Source organism: Thermobia domestica, chromosome 2, assembly GCF_964235325.1.
Source record: "Thermobia domestica chromosome 2, izTheDome1.hap1.1, whole genome shotgun sequence".
NCBI lineage: Eukaryota > Metazoa > Arthropoda > Insecta > Zygentoma > Lepismatidae > Thermobia > Thermobia domestica.
The window spans coordinates 83,122,302-83,139,966 of record NC_137455.1 but is presented as its reverse complement, the minus strand read 5'-3'; the positions used below and the strand labels follow the sequence as shown (position 1 = coordinate 83,139,966).

Genomic DNA, 17,665 nt, shown 5'->3' with positions numbered 1-17,665 from the left:
TCTGAGAAATAACAGACTGCCTTAAAACAAACCATTTTAGACAAGAAAGTAATGCGTGAGGTCCAAAGAACTCATCTAGAACTAAATGCAAATGGAATCATTTTAATATATATATATATATATATATATATATATTTTTTAATTGACCGGTGTCAACAAGGTCCTTTTTCATGCTAACAGACAAAGGGTCGATTCGTACTTCAGAACTTTATGAAGATGTTTTTCTGTTTGAATAAGACCTACAAAAATCAAGCAAACAGCCATTCGGCATCTGAATGTTGAACGAAACGTTGTTTGGAACGTTCTGTATCAGATCCAGTTACACCCACACCATTCTCAAAAAAATATAGCAATTACAACCAGAAGACTTCACTCTCAGACAGCACTCGACGAAATTGTTCTTGGAATCAAGGTATGAAGAGATCTGATGTAGCGTCATTGATCCTGATCAACAACAAATGATCAGTTCACCAAGACAATTTTCATGACGCATTTATTTGTCGCAATCAGCAATATTTAAATGTAAATGTTTGAGGAGACTGTTTGCTTGGCAATTCCTTACCTCCTCTTAGGCTCAATGAATAATTATCTTTCTGGAACAGGTGCTACCACAATTACTGGAAGATGTCCCTTGCCTGTCCTTTCAGACACGGGGTTCCAACATAATGGGGATTCTATATTGTGTGTGACCGTACAAGAACATCTTGACGCACATTTCGAGGGATGGATTAAAAAATGAACGCCCATCGAGTACCTTCCTAATCACGATTTCATATTAATGGATCATCGTGGAGTCACGTGGAGGCTTAGTGTACTCTAAACGGATAAAACTTTACTACGAAAAACACGCCAAGAATCTTTGAGCGTCTCATCGGTCCCTTCAAACACTGAAAGCGGATAGTAAACATTTTGAGCCATTGTTATGAAGATGTACTGCAATAATAAACTGTACACACGGTAGCACATATTCTGTTATAGTTCACGTTCATTACTAAATACTAAGAACAGACTTCACTATTTACAAACATGCACCTCGAGACGTAAGTAATAACTCCACTTCATCTGAAATTATTTTACTGTATTCTTCCATTTACCTGTTGTGTCTTTCTGCAAACAACTAACTTCCAAACCTACACAGGGTTCACCTTCAGGTTTCTAAGAGGAATAAAGGAACAAAGGGAACTAAAAGTTAAAAGAAACTTTGTACATCTGACGTGTAAATACTCACTACAGTAGACACATCTACTAATTAGAGAAACGCTTTACTGAATCTGAAAGTCCATTTATGAGCAGAATACAAACTAGTCTGAGGAAAGAACATAGACTGAAAGTATTTGAGAACAAGATCCTGAGACGAATATTCGGACCCAAGAGGAACGGGAATGGGGAATGGCGAAAACTTCATAACGAGGAACTACATAATTTATATGGTCTACCCAACATTGTTAGGGTCGTCAAGTCTAGGAGGCTTAGGTGGGCGGGTCATGTAGCTAGAATGGAAGAAAGTCTAAAAGTCACGCTCTCAAAGTCTTGACTGGAAGACCAATCGGAAAACGACCATTAGGAAGACCTAGGCGCAGATGGGAGGACAATATTAAGATGGATCTCGCAGAGATTGGAATACAAAGTAGAAACTGGATGCAGTTAGCTAAGGGTAGAAGTCAGTGGAGAGCTTTTGTGAACGCGGCATTGAACCTCCGGGTTCCATAGGCCATAGAGTTAGATAGTTAGTTATACAAACTAGTAGATTTTATCGACTTTCGTGTATATATATGGACTAGGAAAAGAAACATCGATCAGAACTAAACATCATATAGGTGATGAGCAAAAAGGAACATATAACTTCTTGAACTTCCAAAATATTTGAAGCACAATAATTCACGCGATATTAACGAAAACGAAATATATCAACAACAACAATAATACAGAGATGTCTGTTGTGGAGAATTTTTTTTTCCTTTCAACTTCAATTTTAGTTTCTTTTGATACTTTATTTCTTAAAATGAAATGAAATCTTTTAGTTTTACGTCCCACGGTTATGCCGGTTAGGCTAAAGGAGACGGTGATGATGAGTAATGAATGAAATGGTGGAATGAAGAAGGTGGGAGGAAACGGGAGAACCCCGATGAAACCCACGCACACGTGTTTGTCCACAAAGTTCACTTGGCGGGGGCTAGGATCGAACCCAGGACCATAAGCACCAGAGGTGAACGCTCTACCACTGAGGCACCGCGGCCCCCTATTTCTTAAAAATAGTAGGTTTGAAACGTTGCTATTGTAAAAGATATAAGAAATATGCACAAGAATTGTATCAGAGTTGATTAGAAACACTTATAAAATTCTTTTTTTAAGTAATTACAAAAATTAAAATAGACAAATAAATGAATAAAAATTTAAATATTATTCAATATGGTTGACGATAACAATAATCACTGATAATTGTACATTAAGATAGTTAAAGTTGAAAGAAAGGGAAAAAACTCTCAATAAAATTCGCAAATATGCTCCTCTGAACTACTTGTTCAGAGTTCAGTTTTGACAAGCAACATTAGACTATAATGAACTTTAACTTATAGCTTCTTACGATTAATTTATTCCATTTTATCAGAATTCTTGGAATTTGCTAAGGTGACATTCCAACTACAAAACTTTCTTCTTTATTCTCGATTAATAGTACAGTACGAGATTACCTATATTATTTTCTTTTTACTTACTTTAACCTGTTTTAAGGTTATCATTGTATTCACGTTTTCAATAAATGACAAATGTTTTAATTTAGATACATTTTTATTCACTTTAGATATCCCAAACAAAAAATTTGAAAATCTACATTATTAATATAATTCGCTATGTAAGAAACGACAAGACAGAAGAAAAAATCTGCTATGTAATTCTAAGAAATAACTACCTTACATACATACTCATGAAGGATATTGTACTTAGAGAAAGAGAGGGAAAAAATGTTCATTCAATAAACGAAGTGACAAATTTTATATTGTTATTTTTTCATGTATGTAACAAAATAGTCTCAGATTACTTTTTTTTTTTTTTGCAAATTTAAAGCATCTCCTTCGCTATTCGTTAGAATCATGTACAAGAACACTCAATAAAATCTCGAGATTAGGCTCCATACTATGTCTCTGTGCGCTTAAACTTACTTTCCGTGCACTTAAGTAACGGAAACACTATTTAGTTCAGCCATCAGTCATTAATTTGTGGATCAATTTGGCTTAAGCTTCATGCTAAATGTATTCTTATAGGATACAGACCCTTCTTTACATCTTTACTCTTTGACAAACATTCACTCCTCTTACATTATACAGGGAAAAGAAAGATCAACCAACAAACATACACAAGTCAAATTAAATCCTAAACCTACTTAACTTAGTAATGATCACTATCTAATGAAGAGATGAAATATGTACAATTAAAGATGATATACAAAATAAAATGAATTGAAAAAAAAAGTAAGAGTATTACATCTGCACAGGGAGATAATAAAATGTAAGATGCAATATACATCGAGCCTATCTCAATTCATTTCTAATATAAGAATAACAATCTGAAGTGTTCTTGAAATGACAGGAAATGAGGTGAAGTGAGCTCATCTTTCCAACAAGTATCTCTTGTGGAAGAAAGAAAGAAAAAATCATTATGATAGTCGAAAGGAGCAAAGAAAAAAATCTGAACAAGGAGAAACAAAAGAGGGAAGAAACAAATAACAATACTAATATAGTGAATATGCAGTCATCCTTCTAACTAACACCACAGACAACGCATCATTGTCATCCCGCCATATGCAACAGAAAAGCATGATTAAATAGCAGGATTAACACGCTTGCTAATTCGCCTTAGGCATAATTATGACAAATTTATTAGATTATTAATCACCTAAACACACATTATGAGAAAACACAATAGGCTGAACAAGAATACATGACTTTTACTACTCTTTATATTTGTTATGACGTGTGACGATGCAAGGTTGGTTTAAGTAAGGTTCATTTTTATGCAAAGCATTTCATACCTGTTATCTTCTATAATTGGTGTATCTGAAACAGCATCGCTAAATTCCATTGTATCCACTTCCAGGCCAGAGGAGTCATCCATACAACCCCTCTGCTGAGCAAGATTTGTACTTTCTTTCATCTCCTTCGTCACATCCGGAGGCAAAGGGTATAAGCTGTGTTTCCTGGAATGATGCTTCCTATAAAAACAACAGGAGATCGTATATAGTGAAAATGAAGCTTCTCATACACACATGCAAGTATAAAATTAGTACATGGAGCAAAAGCAAAAGCATGGAGAATATGCCTATTAGTCGATTATACTTTGTATTTCATGTTTAGATAATCTATCTCCCTATAAATGGAAGTTCGACTGCAGTGCATCCAAAATAAATTGTATTTATCAAGCCTTCAAAAACATGTTTGAATACTTATAAAGTAAGTCATTTAAATGTGATTATAAAGTTACTTCCAACCATGAAAGCAATATTGTGCAGCTACGGGGCTGTCAACTCTGTAGCTCGTCTCAATTACAGCAAATGGCATGTTTTGGGGATTTGAGCCAACAACCCTCGATAGTATTTACAACTACGACTAGGATCTTTGCCTAGGTTGAGAAACGAAACAAAGATCTAAAAACATTGAAAGCACACAGAGTAGAGGGTAAAGAGGAGAAGACAGAAAGCGTTAGCTTTAATGGAAGGACCCCTTAATGAAAATTGACGTGTTCTACACTGTTCTTTGCATTTTGTTGGTTGCACTTCTGGGCTTAAGACGCTTGGACAGAGCTGAGGACATAATCTGATAACTTTTCATACGAACACAACTGTTCTAGTTCACAAATGCAAGCGACGACAAGATGAGGATGTGACTGGATGGACAGCTCTCTGCTACTCAATTCTTCTTCACATACATCTTGGATTCTCTTCTGCCGCGATGAACTTGGCGGTCGTCCACCTTAGTACCTCTGCCTTGGTCCTCCCCGTCGTGCTCTCAATATATGTATTGCTTTTAAGCTGTTGGCCTCTGAAGTTCATGTTCCCAAGCTTTCGACACTCTCTGTCTCCCAAACAGGACGGAATTTCCCCCATGTTCACTAGGACTGTTTTGCTAATTTTTAGATGTACTATCTAAAAATTAGCAAAAAAGTCCTAGTGAACATGGGGGAAATTCCGTCCTGTTTGGGAGTGACAGTGTGTCGAAAGCTTGGGAACATGAACTTCAGAGGCCAACAGCTTAAAAGCAATACATTGTAGAGAGTGCGGTTAAAAACGTCACTTAGAAAGTCATACCTACTCTATTGAAAAATGCATGTTTGAAAACGCAGCTATGCGTGCGCACGGGATTCCCCAAAGAAACGGAGGGATTCCCGGACATGCTTAAAGAAAAGAAGTGCTAAACGTTGTTAATCCAGTGCGACACGTAATTGCGTTTTCAAACGTGCATTTTTCAATAGAGTAGGTATGATTTTCTAAGTGACGTTTTTAACCGCCTCTCTACGATGTATTGTTTTTAAGCTGTTGGCCTCTGAAGTTCATGTTCCCACACTCTGTCACTCCTAAACGGGACGGAATTTCCCCCATGTTCACTAGGACTTATTTGCTTATTTTTAGATGTACTATCACCCGTCCAAGTTTGTCCACGTAGTTACCGTTCATCCTATATATATATATATATATATATATATATATATATATATATATATACTCTCTTTCTTCTCATCAAACAAAGACCAAACCCTCCCCGAGCCACCGTGTCCCGTGGTTTTGATGTACCAAGAAATTTAATGTCACGCTGACTATAAGGAAGCTCACTACTGTGATTGAGGAAAAGACGACATATACATGTGTATCAGGAATGCGGATACAAAAGGAGCTTCTTTGTAGTTTATTTCTATTCAACACAAAATCTGTTAAGAAACAACTTTACAAATTCAATTAACTCTTCCATGTCACGGGCTCATCCTTTACAATATATTTCAAATTTTCCTTAACTTCTTTCTTAACTTTGTGACAAACCTATTATTTTTTAAATTATACTTTCCACGATTAATATAATGAAAACTATTACCTACAGGCAATCGAACCCGAGATTTTGTTTGCAAAGACGAACATGCCATTTGGCTATTCGAGGGCCCAACAAACACTTTTACGAAGCACAATCGCTATTTTAAAGAAGTAATCATACCATGCTATTAGTTTTTCAAATTTAGTGTTTACGAGTATTTATTGTTAGGATTAGGATTAGGAATTAGATTTCTGAAGCAAAATGGCATCTAAGGCCATTAAGCCCGTCACATAGGAGGGATGACGTCCCTCGGCGAGCACACTATACAATGAAAGGAAAATAAGAAAGGATGGGGGAGGGACGGAAGCGGTCTGGGACCATTATGTTAGGTACCATCCCGGCATTTGTCTGGTGTGAATGAGAGAAACCCAGGGAAAACCTCACTCAAGATGGCTGGTCTGAAAAAGCTGTTACACTTTTTCGACCGAGTGTCCCACCGGGAATCGAACCCGGACCGCTCGCACCAAAGGGGAGACAGCGTTAGCAACTACGCCACGCGAGGCCACAGTATTCATTGTATATCAGGTGCAGCTATAATTAGATTTGCTATTATTTTCTAAAGGGCCGCATCTATTACAAGTTATGCTGCTTGTTTATTGAAATCGAGTGTTCTTTTTCAGCACCGAGGCTACACGAGACATCTACAGTTTAAGGTAGAACCGAACCATCGTAATGTGTTCAATGCTCTCGCACAGAAAATCGAACACAGTACCCGTGTAACAAAGGCACGCGCGCTAGCCATTACACCGGTGTGGTAGGTATTAAAAGCTATGCGTCGTTACTGAACAACAAAAGGATGTTCAGCATACTAACTCACTATTACGATATATCATAACTTTATATTACGATATATATATATATACACATATATATATCGGGTGTTCTAAAAATGGCGCCCACAGAACACTATTTTACAAGTCATAATAAAGCAAAAAATATATTTGTTTGTGTATCTTCCTTGTCCTTTTCTGGAGACACTAATTGCACTATGTGGCAACGTCGCAAATAAAGAACCATAAACTAGATACACTAATCTATCAATCAAATAATTGCATCGATTCTTTCCAGATGACAGCTACAATCCATATATAGATTGATACTAGCATCACTTATTAGTGTATCAATCGATTTATTGCTTGATGTATTTGTAGAGTGATGCTAATGGTTCCAAATTAATTTGTGACGTTGCCACATTGTGAAATTTTGATTCCCTATAACAGCTAAAGGAGGCCCCGGTGGACAAACCATCATAGTATAACATTTTTGCTTTATTTTGGCCTGTAGAATAGTGTTCTGTGGTCGGTGGGAGCCATTTTTAGAACACCCGATATATATATATATAAAATCACAATACTTAAGGCACTTTTTAAACTCATCTTCTGTAATGTATCAAATAAAATATACCAACATTTTAGTGTTCTAAAAACAAATGGGTCAATCCATTTAAAATCGCGCAATTTCAGATTAAAAGGTTGCTGACAAAATATTTTTTAATTTTTATACACAAAGTTGCACTATATTTAGAGAGTTGAAAACAAGCATTCATTCATTTTAGACGTTCCCTTTTCTTTTCAGAGGCCATTTTGTATAGGCATGTAAGCCTACTTGGAAATTTACAAAGGTTTATGGTAAATGCTATGGTGTCATTTTGTGAAGATGTCGATTTTAAACAAACAAAAAAAGATAATTAAATGTACATTTTTCGTCCAGTGCACACTTAAGGTTACAACAATCCCAACAATCTTTAAAAAATGTTGAAAGTATGAAACATGCAAATTGTAATTTTTGAAAGAAAAGATAAAACTAATCATTTTTTTTTTTTTCCTAGATATAGGCATCGTGGTATACTACTATTTTAAAAGTTTTACATCTGAAAGTCTTATCCAGGAACGTAGAGTCCATTAAGGCTACAAGGCTCAGCCTATCCAAATCTCCATCCATCAGTCTTAAATATGTTTTTAGACATTGACACAGTGAATTTTATTAAAATTGATTTATTTTATAATGCACTATTCCAACATTAAGCTCATACTACTAGATTTTGAAGTAGAGCTCCTGAAACATCGCATTTTAGGTTATTTTCACCTAGCCTTTAGACCTTCTAATGGAATCAAGCAGAGCAGTAGGCAGCAACAGTCACTCACCCATCGCTCTCAGCAGACGAAAACTATGTAAACAATACACAAATTCAACACGCTGCAACGAAAGTGGACGAATGCTGACGAAGCTAGCTAAGGCTAGTCTTTCGGATATTCGGGAAGACAAAAGCGACAAACGCGAACTTGTCAAGAAGTAGAAAACAGAAAGACTATGAAAAAGTTAGCAGCTCGCATTCAGGAAGAACTTCCAACAAATAAATAAATAAGTAAAATAAAATTAAAATAAAAATGTTATTATGAATAGTATCTTATTCCGTACTGGTTTGTGTTATCGCAACGCAAAATTTTATTTTTAGTTCGCGGTAATCGGCATAGCAGTTACAATTGCCTGTACTTTTTAGCGTTACGATTAACAACTTTGGTGAGGGCCGATACGGAATGAGACCCCACGTAGGGCATAGTTTTTATGTATTTATTTATATATATATTTCCATCTAAAAAAAAGTAGCTATTTCCGTAAAAGCATATAATAGCATAACTGATTGTGAGCTGCAACACTACTGTTTTGTATTAGTACGATGAGTGTATTATTGTGGGTGAAGTGGTTAAGTTTGTGTAATTTGTGTATTACTTGGGGAATTTATACTTAAATATAAGTCTATATCCCTTTTTGCTTGTTTCTTTCAAGTAGTGTAGTTTGTCAGTGCAGTGTAATTTGTCAGTTTTGTGTGATACGCATATATGTAGGTGTGTTAGTGAGATGACATATGTAGACCTACTACAGGATTATCGCAAAATTTAGTGGACGATCTCATTGAGAACGAGACATATTTCACAATAAAAATGAAATGGAATCTTTCAGTTTTACGATTATGCTGGCTAGGCTAAAGGAAACGGTGATGATGAGAAATGAAGGGAATGGTGAATGAATAAAATGAGAGGAAAAGGGAGGACCCCGAGTAAACCCACGCATACGGTTTTTGTCCACCACAAAGTTCACTTGGCGCGAGCTGAGATCGGGACTCCATGCACCAGAGGTGCATGCTCTACCACTGAGGTACCACAGCCCTCCGTCTCACAATAGAGTTAAAATTTTAGCAACAATAAGCAACCTACTTAATCTCTCTTGCTTGTCGAAAAAGATGAAAAGCAAGTAAGGCATTTCCAATCTAAGTGGTGCCATACAAGGGTATGGTTAACTGGAAGCGCACAGAAATGAGTGCTAACTTCAGATCACTTTAAACCCATATATACACACAACAAACAACTGAAAGGTTTCATGCGGCTCCCAGTGATCGCAAGGGGACTGCGTCCCACCTAGTCATCTCCTAGCTACGGATCTAATTTCAGCCTACCCATTTCGAAACTTCATTTTACGTTACGTGTTTCATCCTCCTCTTTTACTGTGGGTCCTCAAACACTGAGATTTTCTGAAAATCGACTATGTTCGCAATTTCTGAAGGTCAATAACAGAAAAAGGATGACTCTCTCAGGTATCAATCTTTTCTTTCAGGAAATACTATATCACACAGAATATATCTATAAAAAATAGCAGAGAGTCTTATTTTTTCCTTAAAATTTTTAACTTCAAAAATGACATTTTGCGTTTTTCACACAAACTTCTAACGATTTTTCAGTTATTTGTAGTGGACTTAGATATGACCTGAATATAACATGTTATACATTATCTTTGCTTTTTTATTATTTCATTTTATTTGTTTGTTTGAAACCAATATCATTAAAAATAACGGAGCTATAACGTTTACCGTAAACCTTTGTGAAGTGCAAAATACGCTTGCATGCGTATACAAAATGACCGCTTAAAAGAAAAGTATCAAAAAAATGAATAATTGCTTGTTTTCTACACACTAAATATAGTGTGAAGTAGAAAAATTAAAAGTAAAATTTGTCAGTAACCATCATTGAATGATATAATGCACTTGCTTGAATATATTTCGTTATTAAATTATTTAGGGTATTACATATTTTTCAGGCTTCAGACCAACGTCTTTATTCTTGAGTTCTACTTTATTTATAAAAGGAAGAAATTAAAAAGAAATCATACACAAAAATCATTCATAATTGATGTTACAGATCGATTTTGAAGTTCCTTCACAAGAAAGCTGAAATATACATTATTTTTTTAAACCTGACTTTCAATTTTATGGTATGTCTATCAGCGAAAATGATTTGTAGTCGTTAAGCTGTCAATGAACATTAATGGCTTTTTTTATCAGGAATTTTATCTTCTTAATATCTACAGTTCGGCAACTGGGAAACGAGACTGATCTTTTTGCTATGAAGTTAATTTTGGTACGGAAGTTTAGTGGTGAATACTGCATGTGACCTTGGGAACAAGTGCATGAATTTCCACTTCGGCCGGCCGCCAGTGTGGCGCGTAACGTGGCTAAGTATAGACTACTGTTGTGATATCCCGTCACCGTTTCAACAACTGAACAGAGTCAATATCAAATTCTGTGTGCGGTCAGAAAAGACTCCAACAAAAAAACATCTGAGATGTTTAAAAAGCTTTATGGAAACACTTGCCTTTCTCGTTTCTACGTTTTTAAATGGTGCAGAGGTTCAGTGCTGAAAGGAATATGTGAAAGATGACAAATACCCAGATCCAAGCAGATTTGTTTGAACAACTAAAGATTTACAAAGTTCGAAATTTTGAATGACAGAAACGCAAGTCTCAAGGTAATATAAGACGTAGGGAGGCAAGTAAGAAGATTGTTTGCCAAATAAAGAGTTCACGTGTCGTGCACCATTCCTTAACAGAGGAGAATCATAGCCCCATCACACAATGCAGTGATTCTTGGCCTCAAAAAAAGTGTTGTGTTGCACGCTACTGCACCCCGCACACTTGCCAGATTTAACCCCTTTGCGGTTACTTTTTTTTTTTTTTTTTTTATTTCAAACTAAAAGCATCATTGAAGGGTTGTTTCTGACAATATTTCCACTATCCAAAAGTCATTCCATGACTTACTGGATCGTACAAAGGAGTATGTGGCCAAAGGAGGTTTCTAATTTGAATAAACCGAAGTAAGTTGATTCAACTTGTTATTCACTTGTTTTTACAGACCCAGACTCGTTCCTCAACTGCCACACTGAACATTTTAAAATACTTTGCTCAGTATTCACTATGAAAATGCTGATAATCGATTATAACTATTTACAAGATACTCCCAATTTTCGTAATAGTACATCGCGTATATTAGTTATACTTGTTCTCTTCGTCCAACTGAATCCATTTTGGTGGTTAGGATTTTGCCTTCAAGTGTAGAACCACGTCTCATATTTCCTCAGTGTTAGTCTCCAACTGACCAACCAATTTTCGTCCTGTATATTTCATTCAATGTTCCCCATCCTTGAATAATTCAATCGAAAGATGCTTACGATCATTTTGTTTATATTCTCAACATATTTGTAAACTTCACACAGTATACAGAAATTGAAGAAATAAATGGAATATTAACATGTTAGATTATGTGTGATATATGTATGTCGGTTTTCTGCCGTAACTAGCTAATCGCTTACCGCACAAGCTTCCATGCACACGGTTCTTTTATAATCTCTTCGTGTTGCCGTAAGAATTGTCCTTTTTAATATCACTCAAGTCCTTCATACATTCTATAGTGCGTCCAGTAAGAGAACGTCTCTGACAGCTCGCAGTGACATTGCCACTACTCGCGTGTCAAGTTTTTTTTCGGTGCAACTGTAGTGGCAATTTAATTAATGGTATAAGACAGAGTGATCGTGGTTGGCAACACTGGTATCAAAGTAGGGGCTGCAATGTCCCACCACATGTGGTAATTAACGTCAGAGACCATCTCTTGTTGGCCATGCGATAGTACACCCTGAAAATCAATTTATTCTCAAGTAAGTCCTAAACAGTTCGTCTTTCTACTTCCATTTTTTTCCCCACGATCTGCACCGAAGCTAAAGGAGATGGTAAAGATAATAGTGGAATTATGAAAGTGGGACGAAATGGAAGAACCTACGCACACGATGTGTGTCCACCACAAAGCTCACTTAGGGGGAGGAGGTGCGGTGGTTCAGTGGTAGAGCGTTCACCTCCGGTGCTTGGAGCCCCTGGTTCAATCCCAGCTCGTGCCGTGGACTTTGTGGTGGACAAACACCGTGCTCGTGGGTTTTCTCGGGGTTCTCCCGTTTCCTTTCACTTTCTTCATTCCACCATTTCACTCATTTCTCATTATCACCGTCTCCTTTATCCTAACCGGCATAACCGTGGGACGTTAAACTTAAATATTTTTCACTTAGCGGGAGCTGGGATCGAACTAGGAACCTTAAATGGCAGAGGTGAGCGCTCTACCAATGAGCCAAAGCAGCTCTTCTCTAATTATTTCTACCACTGTTTCTCTCCTCCTCTTTTCAGCAATGTGGCATTACTTTACCTTCTACACTGATATTTTGTCCATTCTTCGCTAGACTCTCTTTAAGCGCCGCTGAGAACAATACTCCACAAAAAACATTCGATGAGTGTTTTCTTTAACTTCAAAGATCAATGAAGTACACTTTTCTTCTTCCTAAAGGCTTCTTTTCTCATTCTTATCTTTGGTTATATTTCTAGTCCGAACTTATCTTCACTAATAATAAAACCTATACCATTATCAATTCTCTCCTCCACTTTCATAGCTGCTGCAGATTGCTACGTTCAAATCGTTGCTTTTATTTTTTGTTATCTTCGCTCCATATTCTTGACAGCTTTTTATCACGCTTCTAAAATATTCCTTGCCTTTTATCTATAGTATTTTTTCAATTACTCTTAATAATATATATCTCTTATGTTCTTATTCTCTCGAAGTCAAACTATTTATCCTCAACTTCTCATTTCTTTTCCATACAATCTTCCTTCAATCCTGCGATATGAGACTAATTGTTCTGTAGTCCTCATACTTTCCTCATTCAATTCCGTAGCCAACGGCATTACTGTTTCCAAGTTTCGTGCTCTGTCTTATCTCATATTAGCATCAATTATCCGCTTCGCTAGGTTAAATTAAGAAAAAATAGCAATATGTTCCGTTAGTCAGTCACTTTTTACTATTACTACAGCGCTTTTTGATATCGGTCATTTTCGATGATTACATACATACATATATATATATATATATATATATATATATATATATACTCCTTTCCTTCCCCACATTGCGGGGTACGGCATCGGAAGTGTCATTGTTCATCACAGCAACACTAAAAACTATGAATTCGACACTGATATTGGTTATTTCGATCATTTTTATATATCTTCCCGCCCTCTCAAAAGTTGCGGGGCTGAATTTAGATTTAAACAGCATCAGAAGTGTCAAAAACCATCTCAGGTTTAAACTTCATTTAGGCTGTAAATTTAATCGAGATCGGTCCGGTGGTTCAAGAGTTATTAAGTTTTATTCATGTTTATATATATCTCCCCCTCCCCTAACTTCTATCGTCAAAGTGAAATGATAAAACACATCTCTGTCCCGAACCTCATCTATGTTAAAAATTTGATCTAGATTGATCGTTTGATTCAAGAGTTATTATGATTTATTTATTTTTTAACTCCTCCCTCCCCCTTCCGTAAGTTCTATCGTCAAAGTGAATAGATAAATACCATCCCAGGCTCGAATCCAATTTATTTTCAAAATTTGATCGAGAACGGTCGGGCTCTTCAGGTGTTCTGACTTTATTCACAAAGAGAGTCACTTTCATTTTTTATTTTATTTTTTTTTTTTACATATATCTTCCCCTCCACCTCCCCTACGTTTCACCGTCAAAGTTAATTGACAAAAATTATCCCAGGCCCAAACATAATCTATGTTGAAAATTTGATCAAGATGGTTGGGTGGTTCAAGAGTTAAGTTTTATTTAATTTATATAAATACCCCCCTCCCCTAGGTTGTACCGTCAAAGTGAATATATATATATATATATATATATATATATATAAACTTTCCAGCCCCGAACCTCATCTATATGAAAATTTGATCGAGATCGGTCGGGTAGTTCAAGAGTTATTAACTCACGAACAGAGTCACTTTTATATATATATATATGTTGATTTTAATATATCTCCCCCCCCCCCTCCCCTTCCCTATGTTGCTCCGTTCAAGTGAAATGATGATAAACATCCCAGCCCCGAAACTCATCTACGTTGCAAGTTTGATCGAGATCGGTCGTTTGGTTCAAAAGTTATTAAGTTGTATTTATATTTTTTTTTATAATTCCCCTCCTCCCCCTCCCTAAGTTCTACCGTCGAAGTGAATAGCTAAGAACACTCCCAGGCCAGAACGGCATCTACGTCAAAAATTTGATTGAGATTGATAGGGTGGTTCAAGAGATTAAGAATCACAAACATAGTCACTTTCAATTTTATAATATAGATTATGAAGTGGAACTCTTTCTTCCCTTTTTCCATGTTACTCTTAATAAACTCAACTGGTACATTGTCTATTCCGGTTGTCTTTGCATTTTTCATCTAGCATATGGTTTTCACGAACCTGTAAGCACTTTATCATCCTCGCTTATTCCGCCTTCCTCTTCAACATGGTCATTTCTATTCATTCGAATCTTCATACCTTCTTTCCATTTTTCAACAACTTCGACCTCTTTCTATCATGCCATTCTTATATGCTACTGTCCTCATTCCACTCTCTTATTTGTGGGGCCACGGTAGGTCAGTGGTAGAGCGTCACCTCTGGTGCTTGGGGTCCCTGGATCGATCCCAGCTCGCGCCAAGTGGACTCTGTGGTGGACAAACACGGTGTGCGTGAGTTTTCTCAGGGTTCTCCCGTTTCCTCCCACTTTCTTCATTCCACCATTTCCTTTTTTTCTCATCATCACCGTCTCCTTTAGCCTAGCCGGCATAATCGTGGGACGTAAAACTTAAAGATTTCATTTATTAATTTCATTTCATTCCTCTTATTTGTTACGAAATTCCGTTGATTTCAGTACCCTGTATATTTCTGATGTTCCCTTACTGTCCACATTCTTCTATCCTTTCACACTATCTTGTACAATTATTTCCTTACTACATTTCTTTCCCTTGGTAATCTGACATTTACCTTCTCGCATATTTTTATCTTTCTCGATAGTATCCCATTTTCTGACGTTCCTTTCCCTCAATTTGTTTGTCCCTTCCATAAGTTTTCTATTCACGTAGTCTACTATTTCCTTGTAGCTTGATGCATACAAACTTTTAATAGCCCTCACCGCTTCTAGTGCCTGTTTCTTCCGAGTGAAAATGTATTTCTTCGAATTTTTGAACGATTAAATTTTTCATTTCCTCGCTTTTCAACTTCTGTGTATTTTTAAATCCATTTTGGAGAAAGTAACCCTCGAGGACGCACTTCGTGTTCCTTAAAATACTCTGAAACTTTTTCTCAATCTTAAAATAAACCGTTTAATCTCGCACTGTTATTCACTGGAATAAGTCGTCCAGTCATATGGTAAAGTCAAAGGGAAAACTACATGGATTAGATGGCACATGCTACGGAAATTCATGCAATTCCTCTTACAGACACTCCTGTGAAATGTTCTGATGCATCCCTCACGAATTTTTGTGGGTTTTCGTTGTTGAGACGAGCTTGGAGACGTCGGAGGCCGTGTTCACTCGACAGCCTTTGGATAGTTTGGCAAGAGGATTGGAACAGTCTTAATCGAACTTCTTCAACGCTCCTTCAGTGGAAGCTCAGACGCACGGCGACAGCAGACAGACAGTGCTTTTACATCGAGCACAGGTGGCAATATTAACAATAGACATGAAATGAACTTCTAGATTTTCTCATAATTTTCCTCTACTTCTCCAGTTGTGTACATGGCGCTGGTTTGTATGTCTGTATCAACACCAAACTATTCTTTTTTCTGTTACCTCTTATTATCGTAACACTACAATTACGAATTCTATTTCATTCTGAATTCTTTCAGGTGCTTACCCAGAATTAACTCCACTTACTGCGACCTACCTTATTACTACTTGAGTTGAACTTCCTACCTCTTTACTGTGTAACTTCCCACTACTATTACCCAAGTTCACAGCAAACCTGGAACATTTAGTTTGGTCTCTTCTGTACGGTTTTTGAATTTCCTCTCTGCAACATGGTATGTTCCATTCTAAACTGTTTTGCATTTGCTTGACGCTTTCCTTTCAGTTATCTTTCCAACAATGTTACTTTCAACCAACAATGTCTTTCAAATCAATTTGTTAAAAAGAATATATATTCCTTACGAATAAGACTGATTCATTGTCGAAATTCTAGAAACGCTTAATAAAAATTGAACATTCAATATTAAACATCGAATTTATAAAAAATAAATAATCTTATTTTCCACTTTCTCCGTAGCAAAGCAGACCGTTAAACCTACATAAAACGCATCTTAGTTTCTGTTAATTTCGTTCCAAGTGAGTTACATAAAATCGTCTAAACTTGAAAATATTACGAGGTATGTTACTACCCTAAAGGAAATAGAGAAAGGTCAGAAGGATTACTTTTCAACAACTTCCATAAGTAGCTGCAGTACAGGCACATACCTTCACTTTTTAATTAATTTTATTAATATGATTTAGAGGTACGTAGCTTTAATGGACAATTTTGTGAGTCACCCTGTATTTTCCAACCCTATCTGTGAATTTCTTTGTAACCTTCTGTGTGTAAATCCTTGTAACATCTATAAATTTTCTTTGAATGATGACCTTCGGAAACGGGGACATTTAATTATGAAGTAACCTGCTTTAACATCTGTTATGTTTTGACTGAAGAACATTTTTCAATAATGGAAAGGCGTTAACTAAAAGTGGAATCTGCCTGATGATACTGAGGAATACCCTGGCTCTAAGATGACGAATCTGAGAAGACCTCGAATGGATCAACGTTTAGACTAGGGTCTACAAATACACTTACACTCCACCAAACACCAGAATGACAATAAATTATATTGTTTCTCCTTAACTGCTGTAACACTTGCCTTCTCTTATTAGTTCTGTTTTTGTCACTCTCATCACTGTAAGAACTTCTTTCACTAACACCAGAGTCACAAGTTTCATATTCACCCTCCGATTGACTAGATAGCCCATCACAGTCTTCTTCTTCATCATCTGTTACATCTTCATAACTCCCGGCTTCTAAATGATTACCGTTTTCTGAAATAGAAGAAACAGCATATTAAAATCAACCAACATTTTATTCTGATACTATTCTTGCTTCACGCTCTTACGTAACACTGAGATACTATCCATGAATGATCTGAACCCGGCCACTACCGGAGCTTTTATTCGAGAAGTTAACAGTCAGCACGGCTTGAACCTGAGATCATGAGCACAAAAAGCAAAAGCCCTAGTCATGTAAATTCGGTGGATCCTCGGCAACACTTAAACAGAATGAAAGAAAATATGGAGTGTTAACATACTCTTTATAAGATAGGGAAAATTTAGAAAGCACTCGGGTAGCAATAGAATATGTAGCTGCACAGAATATTTTAAGCTCGGAATTA

The 17,665-nt window shown here is 36.5% G+C and overlaps 1 protein-coding gene across 1 annotated transcript in view; it reads right to left on the bottom strand.

The window, feature by feature from the left end:
* Usp20-33 (Ubiquitin specific protease 20/33) overlaps positions 1 to 17,665 on the bottom strand; it is an 88,001-nt gene that overhangs the window by 46,628 nt on the left and 23,708 nt on the right. Inside the window, exons 7-8 of the mRNA XM_081743288.1 lie at positions 17,137 to 17,315; positions 4,028 to 4,203 (exon numbers count right to left, since the gene is read on the bottom strand). Coding sequence (XP_081599414.1) covers positions 4,028 to 4,203; positions 17,137 to 17,315 — 355 coding nt within the window. The remainder of the gene's footprint in view (positions 1 to 4,027; positions 4,204 to 17,136; positions 17,316 to 17,665) is intronic.